The sequence below is a fragment of the Pituophis catenifer genome, unplaced genomic scaffold (genome assembly GCF_029215685.1).
Source record: "Pituophis catenifer annectens isolate HBS135680 unplaced genomic scaffold, rPitCat1.0.hap2 SCAF_1, whole genome shotgun sequence".
NCBI classification, from domain to species: domain Eukaryota; kingdom Metazoa; phylum Chordata; class Lepidosauria; order Squamata; family Colubridae; genus Pituophis; species Pituophis catenifer.
The window spans coordinates 77,600,019-77,614,734 of record NW_027256881.1 but is presented as its reverse complement, the minus strand read 5'-3'; the positions used below and the strand labels follow the sequence as shown (position 1 = coordinate 77,614,734).

The following is a 14,716-nucleotide window of genomic DNA, read 5'->3' as shown; positions in this document are numbered from 1 at the left end:
TAAAACAGTAGCAGAATGGATACACATCAGGGGTGAAATTCAGCAGGTTCTATCCAGCTCAGGCGAACTGGTAGTGGCGGCTGCGGGAGGCTCCGCCCACCCACGCAGACATCATGACATCGCTTTTTTGCAACAATTTTAAGCCTCTGCGCATGCGCAGAAGGCTTTACAAACCAGTAGGGAAGGTAAGTGAATTTCACCCCTGGTATAGATATACATTCACTGAATCAACTGGTCTTTCTAGCTTCAATTTATAAAAAAAAAGTCCACCTAGTTTTTTCAAAAAGGGCCAGACAATGAAGATTATTAGTACTGTCAGAAAGAAACATGCAGGGAGTAAAAATAATTTCTGCCTCTTAACAGTGTTGTGAATCCAACAGACCAGCTTTGTCCAGAGATCTTTCACTCGGATGATTGTCTCAGATACGGTACGTCTGGTTCGGAATGAAACTCTTACCATGTAACCATTATTCTCTCTTCATTTATGGTTTATATATCACTTTTAATTATTAAAACATCAGCCGGCTTTTTTTATAAGTCTTGTGTAACATCTTTTTCCATGTTTTACTTTTTCTCTGCATTTGAAATCTTTCAGCTATAAATAAGTGTCCTCATGAGGCCGCCTATGATGCATTCCTCTGTGGAGCAGGTATGTGCTTTATCTTTAAGAATCTAATGTATTTCTTTTTTAGGCTTTGTCCAATTTCAGATATGGATTATCCAAGGGATAGAAAACTGGTAGCTTTACAGTTATAGCAATAGTAATAGCACTTAGACTTATATACCACTTCAAAGTTGTTTATAGCCCTTTCTAAGTGTCAGCATATTGCTCCCAACAATCTGGGTCCTCGTTTTACTGACCTCGGAAGGATGGAAGACTGAGTCAGCCTTGAGCCAGTGAGAATCAAACTGCTGGCAGTTGGTAGAATTAGCCTGCAATACTGCATTCTAACCATTGGGCCACCACAGCTCTTTATAGAATTATGCTGTCCACTTGTTCAGATGCAACCAAGTAGCTTCTATCCTATTTTCTCCTACACTGTAGAAAGGAAAACTTCAGCATAGTTAAAGCTTTCACTTTGCAGCTTTTGCCTTCAGATAGAATGTCTGGATCCTGACCTTCACAGCTCATGAATATATAAAATCTGTAAATGTTTATTTGTTGCTAGTGAAATTTCATGAATAACTCATTTTTTAAAAATGTATTTGTATGCTTTTCCTCTGAAAAGTAAATTCCCCGCTGGAAATCTCCCAATTTCCTTTTTTTTTTTAAAAAAAAATACTTTATTGATTTTTGAAAAAAAGGTTTTTTAAAAAGAAAATATCAAATCTCAGGTAACATCTGAGGTATCGTGCGATTACATATATACATTATATACACATCAAGTATCTTCAAATCTATCATTATTAGAAATAGGCATATCCTTATAGTCTTGTTCTATTATTCCACCATTTGTACCACCTTTCCCATACTGCCTTAAATTTTGAATTCTCATCGTCTTTAAGAACACTAGTTAATTTTGCCATTTCTGCACATTCTAGAATTTTATTTGTTATTGTCATCTCTGGAGGGATTTGTTTATCTTTCCAGTATTTTGCGAAGGTTAATCTGGCCGCTGTTATAATATGTATAATTAATTGTGTCTTGTCCTTAGAGAGTCCATCTCCCGTCATTCCTAGTAGAAAAATTTCCGGAGATAATTTTATATCTTCTTCCACTATTTCTCGCAGCCAAGTTCGTATTTTTGTCCAGAACTTTTTTGTCTCCGAGCAGGACCACCACATATGAAAGAAGGTGCCAACCTCCTTTCCACACTTCCAACAAATTCCTGAGGCGGTAGGAAATATTTTTGCTAATCTAGCTGGGGCTAGATACCATCTGTGAAATATTTTGTAGTGGTTCTCCCTATAAGTTGCTGATTTAGTAAGATTATAGTTTCTATTCCAAGCCTCCTCCCAGTCGTTGAAATTTAGTCTGTGGCCAATATTTTTTTCCCAAATGCTTAGTTGATTCCTGGCTATCCCTTCTGCTCTGTCTTCGCCTAATAAGAGGTTATAAAATCTGGCTAGCATTTTCTTTTCAATCCCCAACATAATTTTGTCTAAATTGTTGTACTTCATCTCTATACCAAATTGATCCCTATCTTTTTGATATCTAGAACTTATCTGCATGTAGCTCCACCAGTCCAAATTAAAACCTTGATTACTCTCCCAATTTCCATTTACACTCATTTAATTATCCTACATGGGACCGGAATTTCTGTTGGTAATTGAAGCAGTTTCTTAGGTGAAACATCACATGACTGCACCACTTGGCAAAGGTAGTTCCGGGAGTCCCTTTGCTCGGTTAAGTGAGGGCTGTACTGTTGTTAGGAAAAGACCTCACACTTCTCCCAGCCAAGGCAGCTCCTTCCCTTTGCAATGTTTTGTGTGCCTCAACAGCAGAAGTAAGAAGGTGGGGTGGCAAACGTCAGTGAGGGGCAGCAGGGGTAGGTTTCAGTGGAGTGCAGGGTGGCCAAAAGGCTAGAGATGGCGTGAGATAGGGAAATAGGAGGAATTGAAGTGCACGCTGCAGTCAGAAATAAGGGTGAAGTGCCCAAATTTTGGAGCCATGGTGGCCCAGTGGTTAAAACGCAGTATTGAGATAATTCTGCTGACTGCCAGGTGGGATCAGGGTTGACTGCCAGTTTGATCCAGGTGGGATTAAGGTTGATTCAGCCTTCCATCCTTCCGAGATTAGTAAAATGAGGACCCAGATTGTTGAGGGCAATATGCTGACTTGTAAACTGCTTAGAGATGGCTGTAAAGCACTATGAAGCAGTATATAAGTCTGAGGGCTGTTGCTATTGCTATGTAATGACATAGCTGCAGAGGCATTGCAACGGCCATATCTTTGGCCAGGTCCAGTCATAACTAACTTTATGAATGGTTGTTGAATTAATGCTCGTTTAGCGAGGACTACTCTTATAATTCTCTCCCTTCCATTACTGCGTTTTTAAAAAGCAAATGAAAGTAATGTTTGTGTCTCCTGCAAGAGTACATATTCCAGTCCTTTTGGGAATGGTGGTAAATTCTTAGCTAAGGAACCAGCCATAATCTTACTATTGTAACTTTTGCAATTTGGCAAATCTAGGAATATTTGAAGGGTTAGTTAGTTGGGTGCCCTCAAGACAGGCTCAAGTCTGAGCCCAGAGCTCCTAATGGTTTGTATGAACTATGGTAGGGGAACGTCATTGTGAGATTCTCTTTTCACTTAATAGTTTTCCCATTTCTTTTTTCAGTCATAGCACTAATAGTAACTAACAATGTGTATATAACTATATATATCCTTTCTTCTAGTCCTTCTTAAAATAGCTCACTTGCTCCTTTGCAGAAAAACTGAGTAAGTAACAGTTTGACTTTTCAATGATAGGTGTGAATGGCAATAATTAATTTTTTATTGCTCTCTCTCTCTCTCTCTCTCTCTCTCTCTCTCTCTGTGTGTGTGTGTGTGTGTGTGTGTGTGTGTGTGTGTGTGTGTGTAAAGTTAAAATCTCAGGAGTTTTCTCGTGTCATTAAAAGTCTGTTAGTTAAAATGCTTAAAATCCTGGCTAAGATCCCAGCTCAAAATCCTCTAAAATCCCAACAAACAAATCCCAAGCAGAGCACACATGCATGAAGCCGAAGACACCAGCCTGAAGATGACGAGTGGGACCTCGTCGAAACGTCCCCAAGATTCTCTCAATCTTACATGGGAAAAGACCCGAATACACCAAGACTTGCATACCTGTACCCGTGAAAATCTATGAAAACAAATACATACATACATACATACATACACATATACATATACATATACATATACATATACATATACATATACATATACATATATACATATATATATGACAGAAACCGAAAACTGCCTCACAGGAGCAGCTAAACACAATTTCTAGAGAGGCAGGAAATGCATCTCAGAATAGAGCTGCTTGCACAGCAGACATAACCACTGTAACATCTTCCCTTTTCATATTACATAAACAATATTATAAGCATTGTAAAACAGTATAAAAGTTCCAATGAAAACAAATGTAACATCTTCCCCTTTTCATATTAATGCAAACTAACACATATTAGAAACATTATAAAACCTTACAAAACACTATAAACAATAAACAATAAATGCTGTTTCATGTTAGAAGTTGAGAAACATCTACATAACTGATAAATAACACGGGCCTACCTGGTGGAGTTGGCGACGGCAAAGCATCGCTACTTCGCCGATGTCATCGCATCCGCAGAGAATTGCCCGGCTGCCCTGTTTAGGGTGTCCCGCTCCCTCTTGAATCAGAGGGTGAGGGAAGACCCTCTGTGAGGGCGAGCCAAGGAGTTTAGCCAGCACCTGTTGGACAAGATTGCTCAGATTCGGGACGGCTTGGACTCTGACTGGACAGAGTCAGAGAGTGAGGAGGCAGCAGGTCCTGTGCTTTGGGAAGAGTTCGATCCTGTTACCCCAGAGGAAGTGGACAGTATCATGGGGAAGCTGAGTGCGGCCACTTGTGTGCTGGACCCGTGCCCCTCCTGGCTGATTTACTCAGTTCGGGAGGTGACACGCGGCTGGATCCAGGTGATGATAATGGCTTCCTTGGGGGAGGGAAGCTTTCTGGCAGCCTTGAAGGAGGCGGTGGTGAGGCCCCTCCTCAAGAAGCCCGCCTTGGATCCAGCTGTTTTGAGTCATTTTCGTCCGGTCTTCAACCTCCACTTTCTAACGAAGGTTGTTGAGAGTGTGGTGGCACGTCAGCTCCAACTGGCCCTGGATGAAGCGGATTACCTCGACCCGTACCAATTGGGTTTCAGACCCAGGTACAGCACGGAGACGGCATTGGTCGCTCTGGTGGATGATCTCTGGAGAGCTTGGGACAGAAGTTATTCCTCTGTTCTGGTCCTATTAGATCTTTCGGCGGCCTTCGATACCGTCGACCACGGTATCTTGTGGCGCTTCAGGAGCTAGGAGTGGGAGGCTCCTTTTTACGGTGGTTCTCCTACCTCTCGGATCGAACGCAAGCGGTGTTGGCAGGGGGGCAGAGATCGACCTTGAGGCCCCTCACTTGTGGGGTGCCCCAGGGATCGGTTCTCTCGCCCCTTCTGTTCAACATCTATATGAAGCCGCTGGGGGAGATCATCCGTGGTTTTGGGGTGAAGTACCACCAGTACGCTGATGATACTCAGCTTTTTATTTCCACCCCGAACCAACCCAGTGATGCCCTCGACGTGATGGCCCGATGCCTGGAACCGGTACAGGTCTGGATGGAAAGGAACAGGCTTCAGCTCAGCCCTGCCAAGACCGAGTGGCTGTGGGTACCGGTATCTCGGTCCGAAGGAGAGGTTCCATCGTTGGCTATAGGGGGTGAAGTTTTACCCCCTGTAGACAGGGCACGCAACTTGGGTGTCCTCCTGGACTCACGGTTGAGTTTAGAAGACCATATAACAACCGTGACCAGGGGGGCATACGCCCAGATTCGTCTGGTGCGCCAATTGCGCCCCTACTTGGACCGAGATGCCCTACGCACAGTTATTCATGCGCTAGTCACCTCCCGTATTGACTACTGTAACGCTCTCTACATGGGGCTGCCCTTGAGGACCACTCGGAGGCTTCAGCTGGTGCAAAATGCAGCCGTGTGGGTTGTGATGGGAGAATCCCGATACTCCCGTGTAACACCTCTCCTGCGCAACTTGCATTGGTTGCCGGTTGCCCTCCGGGTGAGATTCAAGGTGCTGGTGATGACCTATAAAGCCCTACATGGCTTAGGCCCAGGATATTTGGCGGACCACCTGCAGCCAGCAACAACTTCCCATCGCCCGGTTCGCGCCCATAGGGAGAGCCTGCTTAGGATGCCGTCAGCAAGACAATGTCGGCTGGCAGCCCCCAGGGGTAGAGCCTTCTCTGTGGGCGCGCCCACCCTCTGGAATCAACTCCCTTTGGGGCTCCGGCTGGCCCCTGACCTTCGCACTTTCCGCCGTGAATTAAAAACTTGGTTATTCAAGTCCCCCGGCCTGGACTGATGGGGTTTCATATGGGTTTTTAATTTTTATCTGGTTTAATTGGTTATTTTAACTTTGCACTGTGGTTATTGTGGATTTTATTGTTGTGAGCCGCCCTGAGTCCGTTGGAGATAGGACGGCATATAAATTAAATTAAATTAAATTAAATTAAATTAAATTAAATTAAATTAAATTAAATTAAATAAATTAAATTAAATTAAATTAAATTAAATTAAATTAAATTAAATTAAATTAAATTAAATTAAATTATTAAATTAAATTAAATTAAATTAAATTAAATTAAATTAAATTAAATTAAATTAAATTATTAAATTAAATTAAATTAATAAATAAATAAATATTCTGAAAGTCAGAATTATCAGAGAGGTGAATAAATTTGCTAACCCCACCAAATTACTTGGAGGAGTTTTAAAAAATCACAATTCCAAATGTCATATTCTTCACTTAAGGAACTTTAAAGGAATTTCTTTTATGGCAAGAGACAAAAATCCTAAGTAACATGTCCCTTTTAGGATTTGAATTAATCATAAGTAGTCAGGAGGCCTTGGAATTCTGGATCGCTTGTTGAATCAGTATGTTTGATTGCTGTGGATAAAGTTAGATATTACATCTTAGAGACTGAGATGAATTTCTCCATATTTATACCACACATGTATATTTCTGGTAAAATCGGTAGGTATTGTAGATTTGGAAGAAGGACATGAATAAATCAACTGAGATTACCGAAGAATGGAGCAATTTTTGTATAAAGAGAAGGTTAAGTGTTGGAAGTATTTTTGTTTGAAAAAGAAGCATTAAGCTTGGATTTGATAGTTCAAAAACTTCTAAAAAATGAAACTGAATAAGGCATACTGGGATATTGTATATGATGATTATTAGGCTAAAAGGTGCAAATTGTCTAATTATATTTTCTTCTTTTTTTCAAAGAGCAAACATTTTAAACTGGACAAAAAGCATTAAATGGGAATTTGGCATTTATACTTTGCAGTCATGGTATCTGTCTCCAATGCAACTTTGTTAAATTATTAAAAACTCATCTTATTTCTTTTCATTTAGTCATCAAACAACAGCACCCACTTTTTCTCAGTACCTTGATGTATTAGCTGCATATGTGAATCAGGTGAACTTGATTCGAGGCGGAATTCAGAAAATTGTGAGTATGAAATACAAAAGGATTCCATCAGCCAGTTATGAGAAGAGATAAGCTAGCAAGTTGGGGTGAGCAGCTTCAGATTTCCCTTGAAATGGCAGGGCTAATTTTGTTGGGGAAGGTGGCTTGTAGTGGATGTAGTAAATATTTCTTTAAGGCACTGATTGTATTCCTTAAATTCTCCCACCTCCCATTCCCAAATTGGATTGGTTTCTATTGCACATTTGTCCCTTAAAGCCATCTCAAAATCAAAAAAGTAAGAACGAAAAATCCCTGAATTTTAGGTGCCCCAATGATACCACAACATCACAAGCAATGTTTGTTTATTTATTTATTTGTTTGTTTGTTTGTTTGTTTGTTTGTTCAACTTGTATGCCGCCTTTCTCCGAAGACTCAAGGAGGCTTACAATGCATTTAAAAACCATATATAAAAACATTAAAAATTAAAACATTAAAAACTATTAAAACCCATTCACACCATTCATGGCCGGATCTCGCCAGATCGCAACAGCGAGATCAACGGCCCCAGGCCTGCCGGAAAAGCCCAGGTCTTCACCGCTTATCGGAAGGCCAATAGGGTGGGGATGGTCCAGATCTCAGGACCATCTGTGTCCTCTGTGACTCTTTAATCAGAGCACAAAAGCTGAGTTACAGCGGCCCTCCATCCCAGGCAGGAAAAGGCTCCTCCTCCCCCATCGGCTAAAATCCTACGGGATTGATCTCTGACAGGGCTCGGGAACTTTGGCTCTTTTATGATCTGTGAACTTCAACTCCCAGAGTTCCTGGGAATTGAAGCTCATAGATTGTAAAGGGCCATAATTCCCCACCCCTGGCCTATGAAGTGGGCCTCAGGGAGAAGGCGTTTGGGGGCAGGAGGCTTGTAATAGCTACACAGTGAAAAGCTGGGATGTTTGAGTGCAGAATTTGGGAAAAAAGAGGAATTAAAACAATTATCTCATCATCAATTGCTTATACCAGATTTCTGTCCCACTCACCCTTTTTCTGTTGTGTAATGAAGAAACATAATTTTTGCAGCCAGAGGAGCCTACCTTTTCCCTTACGGAGCTTGTATCTGTTATGGGAGGAATTGTGAAATTAAGGATCTCTTTCTCTCTTCCCCTGCTTCTTTCCCTTTCTCCCTATGTAGGCAAGGAGGCAAAACAGGATCATTTATTAAGATACTGTTATGGGCAGCATATGTGTTGTTCATATTATAGGAAGAAAGTAAATGTCCAATTTTTCTGATTAATAATCAGCAGCAAATAATAAAGGCAGTTGACTACATGTCCTAGTTTACCACATTTGACTTAAATGCCTTGCACTAGTTCATATGCTTAGAGAAATATATCAAATTTAGTGCGAGTCTCCAGGGTCTTTTGAGTAAATATGTTTCCAGGGACCCACTTAAAATAGGCTATCATGAAGTTTGGGAACATCATTAATTCCCAATGTTGACAGCATTCTGTTTTCTCTAAATTTGGGCATCTGAGCAGCATGCAGTTTTTTTGACCTTCTCACTGTTTTCTTTGACATTTTTGTATGTCCCCGTCTCACCCACTTGTCACGAAGTTTTGTTCGTTTGTTTTTCTCAACTCCCACTTTGTTTTTGAGTTTTAATGTGGCTGGACAGAAGTTCAGCAGTATATCATTCCCTTTGATATGATACGATATAAGGAAAAGAGGGTAGTGATGACAGAAGATTCCTGTCTTGCTTTGAGGTCTCAGTATTTAAATATTTTCACCAACTTCATTATGTAACTTTTTTTAAAATGGAAAGGATTAAATGAGGGCCTGGAATTCAGCAGGAAATATACTGATGCTACATTGCCATCCTTAATTACAGACTCGTGTGATTAGTCATTATTTAATCTCTGAAAGCAAATTTCCTTTAAACATTCACGTTGTTGCCCCATAGTGAACTTACATTCCAAGAGCATTGATTCTTAATAGTTTTAATTGTTTCAAATTTACATTTCATGTTTGCAGGACTACAGTCTGTCAAGTGTGTTTTTATCAAAACACACCCTGAATATCAAATCCAGGATTCCCAACCATGTAACATTATTGAAGAGAGTAAAGATTCTGCCGTAGTAGTAGAAACCCAGTGGGAAGGGAGTTGGAGTAGCTTATCTCCAAGATCTTTTCCAACCGTTGCAGTGTGTGATTGTATGATGTTTTTGAATTGTACTCAATTCTTGGCGGTTTTCTGCATCAGGCCATGCAATTTGTTCTGCAGCAATATTGCCAATCCCTCTGAAGCTGCCAACCTTAGAAAACAAGTATCACTTGGATTTCTGGATAAGATCTTTAATGCCAGTAGGATAATGTAACAGAACCTTGAAAGCTTGCCAAAATAATTCTCCAGATCAATTTATACCTAATGTAAAACCTAGTTGCATTGGAGGAGAATGGCTGAGGTGCCAGGTTTCTCCTAGTGATTTAATTTTTATTTATTTATTTTGACTGTTGTTGTGAGCTTGCCCAGAGTTGTGTCTGTTAAGCTGGGCAAAAAAGAAAGCTGGTTACTTTTGAGTTTGTTTCTCACAATTCTGCCCTTCCCCTGGACTCCAAAATCTCTTCTCTAATGGTTCTGCTTCCTCCTTTTATTGCCTTGATGACTCCTCTGTGTTCCCAGGATCTGTTAAGTCCAAACAACATTAGAAATGGTTCATTATTACCTTCTTCTTGAATGGTTTTTTAATGTCCCTTTCTAACCTGTAGCTCTGGGATTTCCTGCTTGTTTTCCACACAAGTATTGGCCAACTTTTCCTTTAGATCAGCTAAAGTCAACTGGACTTGGAATTTGCCATCAAGATGTTATCAGTATATTTAATAAGCAAGTCAGCCTTTAAAGGATATGATCATAGCTATTTTTTAAAAATATTTACATTAATTTTAAGTTCCCATCACTCTGGTGGGCTTCAAAAATTTTAGCAAGGGGTTCTCTGCCCAGTTGCTGGGGGGCATGGCCTAGTTGGCCTCCTGCATCATGGCGGGGGGGGGATTTTGCCCTTCCCGGGCTCCGGAGGCCAGAAATGGCCCCATTTCCAGCCTTCTTGAACTTCCGATAGGGCCATTTTTCGCCCTCCCCGAGCCTCCGCACACGCCCTACACTTACCTGTATCCAAAATGGGCCACATGGGGACTCCTAGGAGGGGCAGGGTGGGCGGGGCCAGCCAGGAGTGGGATTTGGGGGTTCTCCAAACTGCACAGAATCTTAGCTAGAGGTTCTCCCGAACCCCTGCGAACCCCTAGCAGCCCACCCCTGCCATCACTGTACAGCGTGTATCCGTTTTGTATAGAATGCCATAACATTTCAATTAATAGTCTGAAACATCTTTCTGCTTCTCTAAGTAACTGAAAATTTATTATTTCCTCAGAATTTTTCTGGTGTGGATGACCTAACATCACGTCCACCCCTCCTACTAGCCACTGTGAAGGGGTGGCATGGGGTAACTGAAGAGCAGATTCATCAAGAGCTGAGGAGTTTCTGCAGGTTTGATGTCCGTCAGCTAAGAATGAACCAGTTTCTCCTGCTCTCCAATCATTTTAAAGAGTATGTGATTAAAATCCCAACTGTGTCTGAATTTGCAATTTTCTGACTGTATGGGCTATCAGCCTATGGACCAGGCTGCCACTGTATGTTCACTTTTGTTAGAGATTTTCAGAGTTGGATGATCATCTGTCTGTGATGTTCTAGTGGATCATGCATTGAGCAGGAGGTTGGACTAGATAACCTCTAAGATTCTTTCCAACTCTTATGATTTTATGAATAATATTGTCTTTCTTCCCAAATAATATGAGAATTAATCTTTCAAATATTTAAAAGATGGAGAAATCTTAGTTATCTTTACATGCTCAAACATCTTGTGATCTATTGTCCTATGTCTTGGTTTTCTTTAAAATGGTCTCACTTTCTAGTTATGTACTATCTGGAACTTATCTAGAGATTTAAATAGTTCAAATTCCATTAGTATTTCAACATTTTGTTTTCTCTCAACCTCTGCTCCTGCTTACATTTCCCTTTTCCCATCTCAAAACAAAACTTCTTATAGCTTCAAAGAATAAGAACAATTTATTGGTAATTTCTCAACAATTCTGAGTCCTTCCTCTGCAGCTATTTCCTCGTTCATCATGGTTTAAAGATTTATTGAAGAAACCATGGCTTATGTGGCAGAATGGACAGGTTCATAAATCTATTAAGGCAAAACTGAACCAAGCATATTATATACTAGTGCCATGCTTGAGCTTTTAATTATCAGTCCTAAAAACAAAATAGGGAAATGGAAATGGGCTTAAATGAAAGTTGTGCAGAAGAAGTAAGACGAGAAGTTGCTGTGGAATTGTTCCTCTTGGTCTTTTGCTTTGGCCAAGAGAACAATTAAAAAGGAAAAGATGGAAACTTGAGTGAAAGCAAGGTGGAATCTTCTTTTCCTTAGGACAAAGGGCTAACATATAAATCCTTTGTGCTGTGAGAATGTGAGCAAGCATACTTTGGTCAGGTTGATGTGGAGGTAAGTTAGGTGGCCGTAGATTGGCCATCAGCCAGAAAAAACTCAGTCCCTTCATTCTCTGACTGCCTTCCTGTTTTAATTTCTGCCTTCCTGTTTTAATTTCTTCTGGCTAAGAGTGTGGCTTATTTTGTGAGGCAAGAGGAACACTAGTTGAGGCAAATGTCTATGGAGGTTCTCAGTCATCCAGATCATGGTTGTTCGAAAAGTACTTTTTCAAGAGGCAACTGGACTTTTTGGTTTTTCTTTGAAGATGTTTCACTTCTCACTTCAGCTCTGAGCTGAAGAAGCTTCTTGGATGAGAAGCAAAACATCTTCAAAGAAAAACCAGAAAGTCCAGTTGCCTCTTGAAAAAGCACCTTTGGGACTATAGCTGAGGCAGCAGTTTCCCAGCATTGATTAGTGCCTGCTTCTTCAGGTAGCAAAACTATTATTTGGTTGTATGAAGCATTCTTCTTTACTGTATTAGCCAACAAGCTGAGTTTCCTCTTCAAATTATTCTTACAGCATCAGGATAGTTATGAAAGTATATAAAGCCCATCCCAACCTGCAGATTTCCGTGTATCACCGTTGGAAGCATTCTCCACAAGTGACTAGCTTCTTACAGTAAGTAAGCTTGACTTTGTGCTATCTTTTGGAATGGTAGTTTACAAAACTTACCTTAATTCAGTCTGGGTGTTGATGGAGAAATCTACCCCTACTTAAATGTTTGAGTTGTTGTAATCTGCATTTGGCTGCAACTGCTCAATTAGAAGTACATTCTTCAAGAGAAGTGTGCTACATTTGGCTGCCATGATTTCTTTCCACTCATCTATTGGACAAGCATCAATTTTCAAAATATTAACGATTAAAAGCTTATTGAGTGTCATCCAGATTGACATTGTCAGATGTTCATGCCATTGGAGACAGAACAGCTACATACAGTAGTATGACATACAGTAGCCCAATTGTCTTTTCTGCCAGCAGGAATTTATGAGATAATTCTCAAAAAATATGTAATTGTTAAGTTTTCATCCTGGATAGCATCATTTAGGAGCTTAATTATTCAAGATGTTGAATTGATATATCAAAAACACTTCCATCTCCAAATTGCACTGTTTGTGGAATACAGTTGTGATCTTACCAGTGTAAAACCTGTCAGTCTTTAGCCTCAATGATATACAGTGCTTAAAGCCATGGGAAGATAGAACAGAACCAGGGTTGAAAAAGTGCAGGATTTATTTTAAGCTTTATTGATAATGCACTCTGAAGCACGGTTCCGGCCACTTTCTAATGAACATTGAATATAAAGACATATTTGCTCTGGACTGAGAAATGCAGTTTCCATCATCTCTAGCCTCCATAGTTGCACAGGCCAAGGTTGAATTGAGCTGTATTCCAACACACTTGGAAGAATCTGCTTGGGGAAGACAGATGTAGGCCATGAAATTTTTATATATGTATTCATTTTGTTTTGCTACTTCAAATAGTGAAGACAAAGGCTGAGCAAGTAGAAAATCTGAGAAAGATTCTCAGAATTAACAGGATTGTGTTAACAGGATATTGTATTTTATTATGAATGAGTTTATTTAAAATTACTTATTGAATGTGATTTAATATATTTGAAAGCAGCTATAAGCTGCTTTGGGAATTATGGGGTTTTACACAATAAGTAAAGCATGGAGTATCTAAACCATTGTGTAATGCCCTTGTAATTAAATTGCCCAATTTGAATGATGAATTCAGTTGAAACTGAATCTATGGCAGGTAGAACTAAACTTGATGTTAAACACTTGATATTGTTTGGCTTTGGAACAATTGCATTTATGTTTATTTGTTTGTGCTCTTTCAGAATATGTGGCATTGTGGCTTCTTGGTCTCTGCTGGCTTTCTTACTTGGAGGCTCTTATAGTTGTCGTGCGTAACAGCTCATCCACTAGAAATGCTTGGTTTCTTTTCCCCTCAAATGTAAGCTGCACAATAATAGATTAAAACACCTTGCAATGATCCCCAAGTTGTGTGGTTCCTGATATTGGAAGAAGAATAGGAAAAGAGAACTTGGTCAAATAAGATGTAGCGAAAAGGAAACTTCTTTATTATGGGAAAAAATATATAGAAGAATGGAAAAGGAGTAATGAAAGAGATATTGCGGATTTTCTTAAAGCGTAAGTATTGCACAAAACATTTTGTGCTTGCTGCTTGTACATAATCTGTCCAGCACTGAGCAACTCTCCTTCCTTTCTTTTCAAGAGGGATATGAAGCTTCCGGGGCAGTTCATCTAGGGAACCCAAAATAATTTGTGTACAAACTACACAAATAAATGTTAAATTCTGGAAGAAGTGGAATAATTATTTGGTATCAAAAAGCTAATTGCAGTAGTAGGCAGTTCCTGCAGAGACCTGTAACATACAAGACACACCAGTCACCATACCACTCACTTTTCATGGTAAGGTACTTAGAAGATTAACTCTGTATACAGGAAAGTTGGCATAGGAGAAAAAATAACATTAAGTATCTGGCTCCTAGGCTGTAAAATACCCTAGAAGACCCAGAATTCATTCATATGTAGAACAGCTATCATCACTGCCCTATTTTATTTTTTTTTTTACTTCTTAATTTCTTCTCCAAGAACATACAGCTTCACTAACAGCTTATTTCAACCCTTCTTCTCGGTAATTCAGAGAATGTGAAGAGAGAGCTTTTGAAAAAGTTTATGCTGCTTGAATGTATGTTCTTTCTATTTATAGTTGAGAAAAAGTAAAAAAAAATCCTGTAATTATTTTAAGCTCCAATCCTGAACTCAATTTCCAATGCTCAGGACAAGCCATCTTAAACCACCAGTCATCATGGCTACTGCAAAAAATGGATATTTCTAGTTTCATCCAACATAAATACTGTGGTATTTATGAGAGCTGTTGATTTTACAAAACAAAGTATTTTGATATTGATACTCATAGCCCATTCTCAACTCATCATTCATTCCAATCGTCATTCATTTTTCTTCAGAAATGGTCTTTCTCTACCAGCAAGATG

The 14,716-nt window shown here is 39.8% G+C and overlaps 1 protein-coding gene across 1 annotated transcript in view; it reads left to right on the top strand.

Annotated features, from left to right (window-relative positions):
* The window catches only part of PNLDC1 (PARN like ribonuclease domain containing exonuclease 1), a 42,084-nt gene extending 28,447 nt beyond the window's left edge, over nt 1–13,637 (top strand). The window contains exons 13-19 of the mRNA XM_070951531.1: nt 364–428; nt 596–649; nt 3,340–3,382; nt 7,099–7,195; nt 10,573–10,748; nt 12,211–12,309; nt 13,535–13,637. Of these exons, the coding sequence (XP_070807632.1) occupies nt 364–428; nt 596–649; nt 3,340–3,382; nt 7,099–7,195; nt 10,573–10,748; nt 12,211–12,309; nt 13,535–13,607 (607 nt within the window). The 3' untranslated portion in view covers nt 13,608–13,637. The remainder of the gene's footprint in view (nt 1–363; nt 429–595; nt 650–3,339; nt 3,383–7,098; nt 7,196–10,572; nt 10,749–12,210; nt 12,310–13,534) is intronic.
* The last annotated feature ends 1,079 nt before the right edge of the window (nt 13,638–14,716 follow it).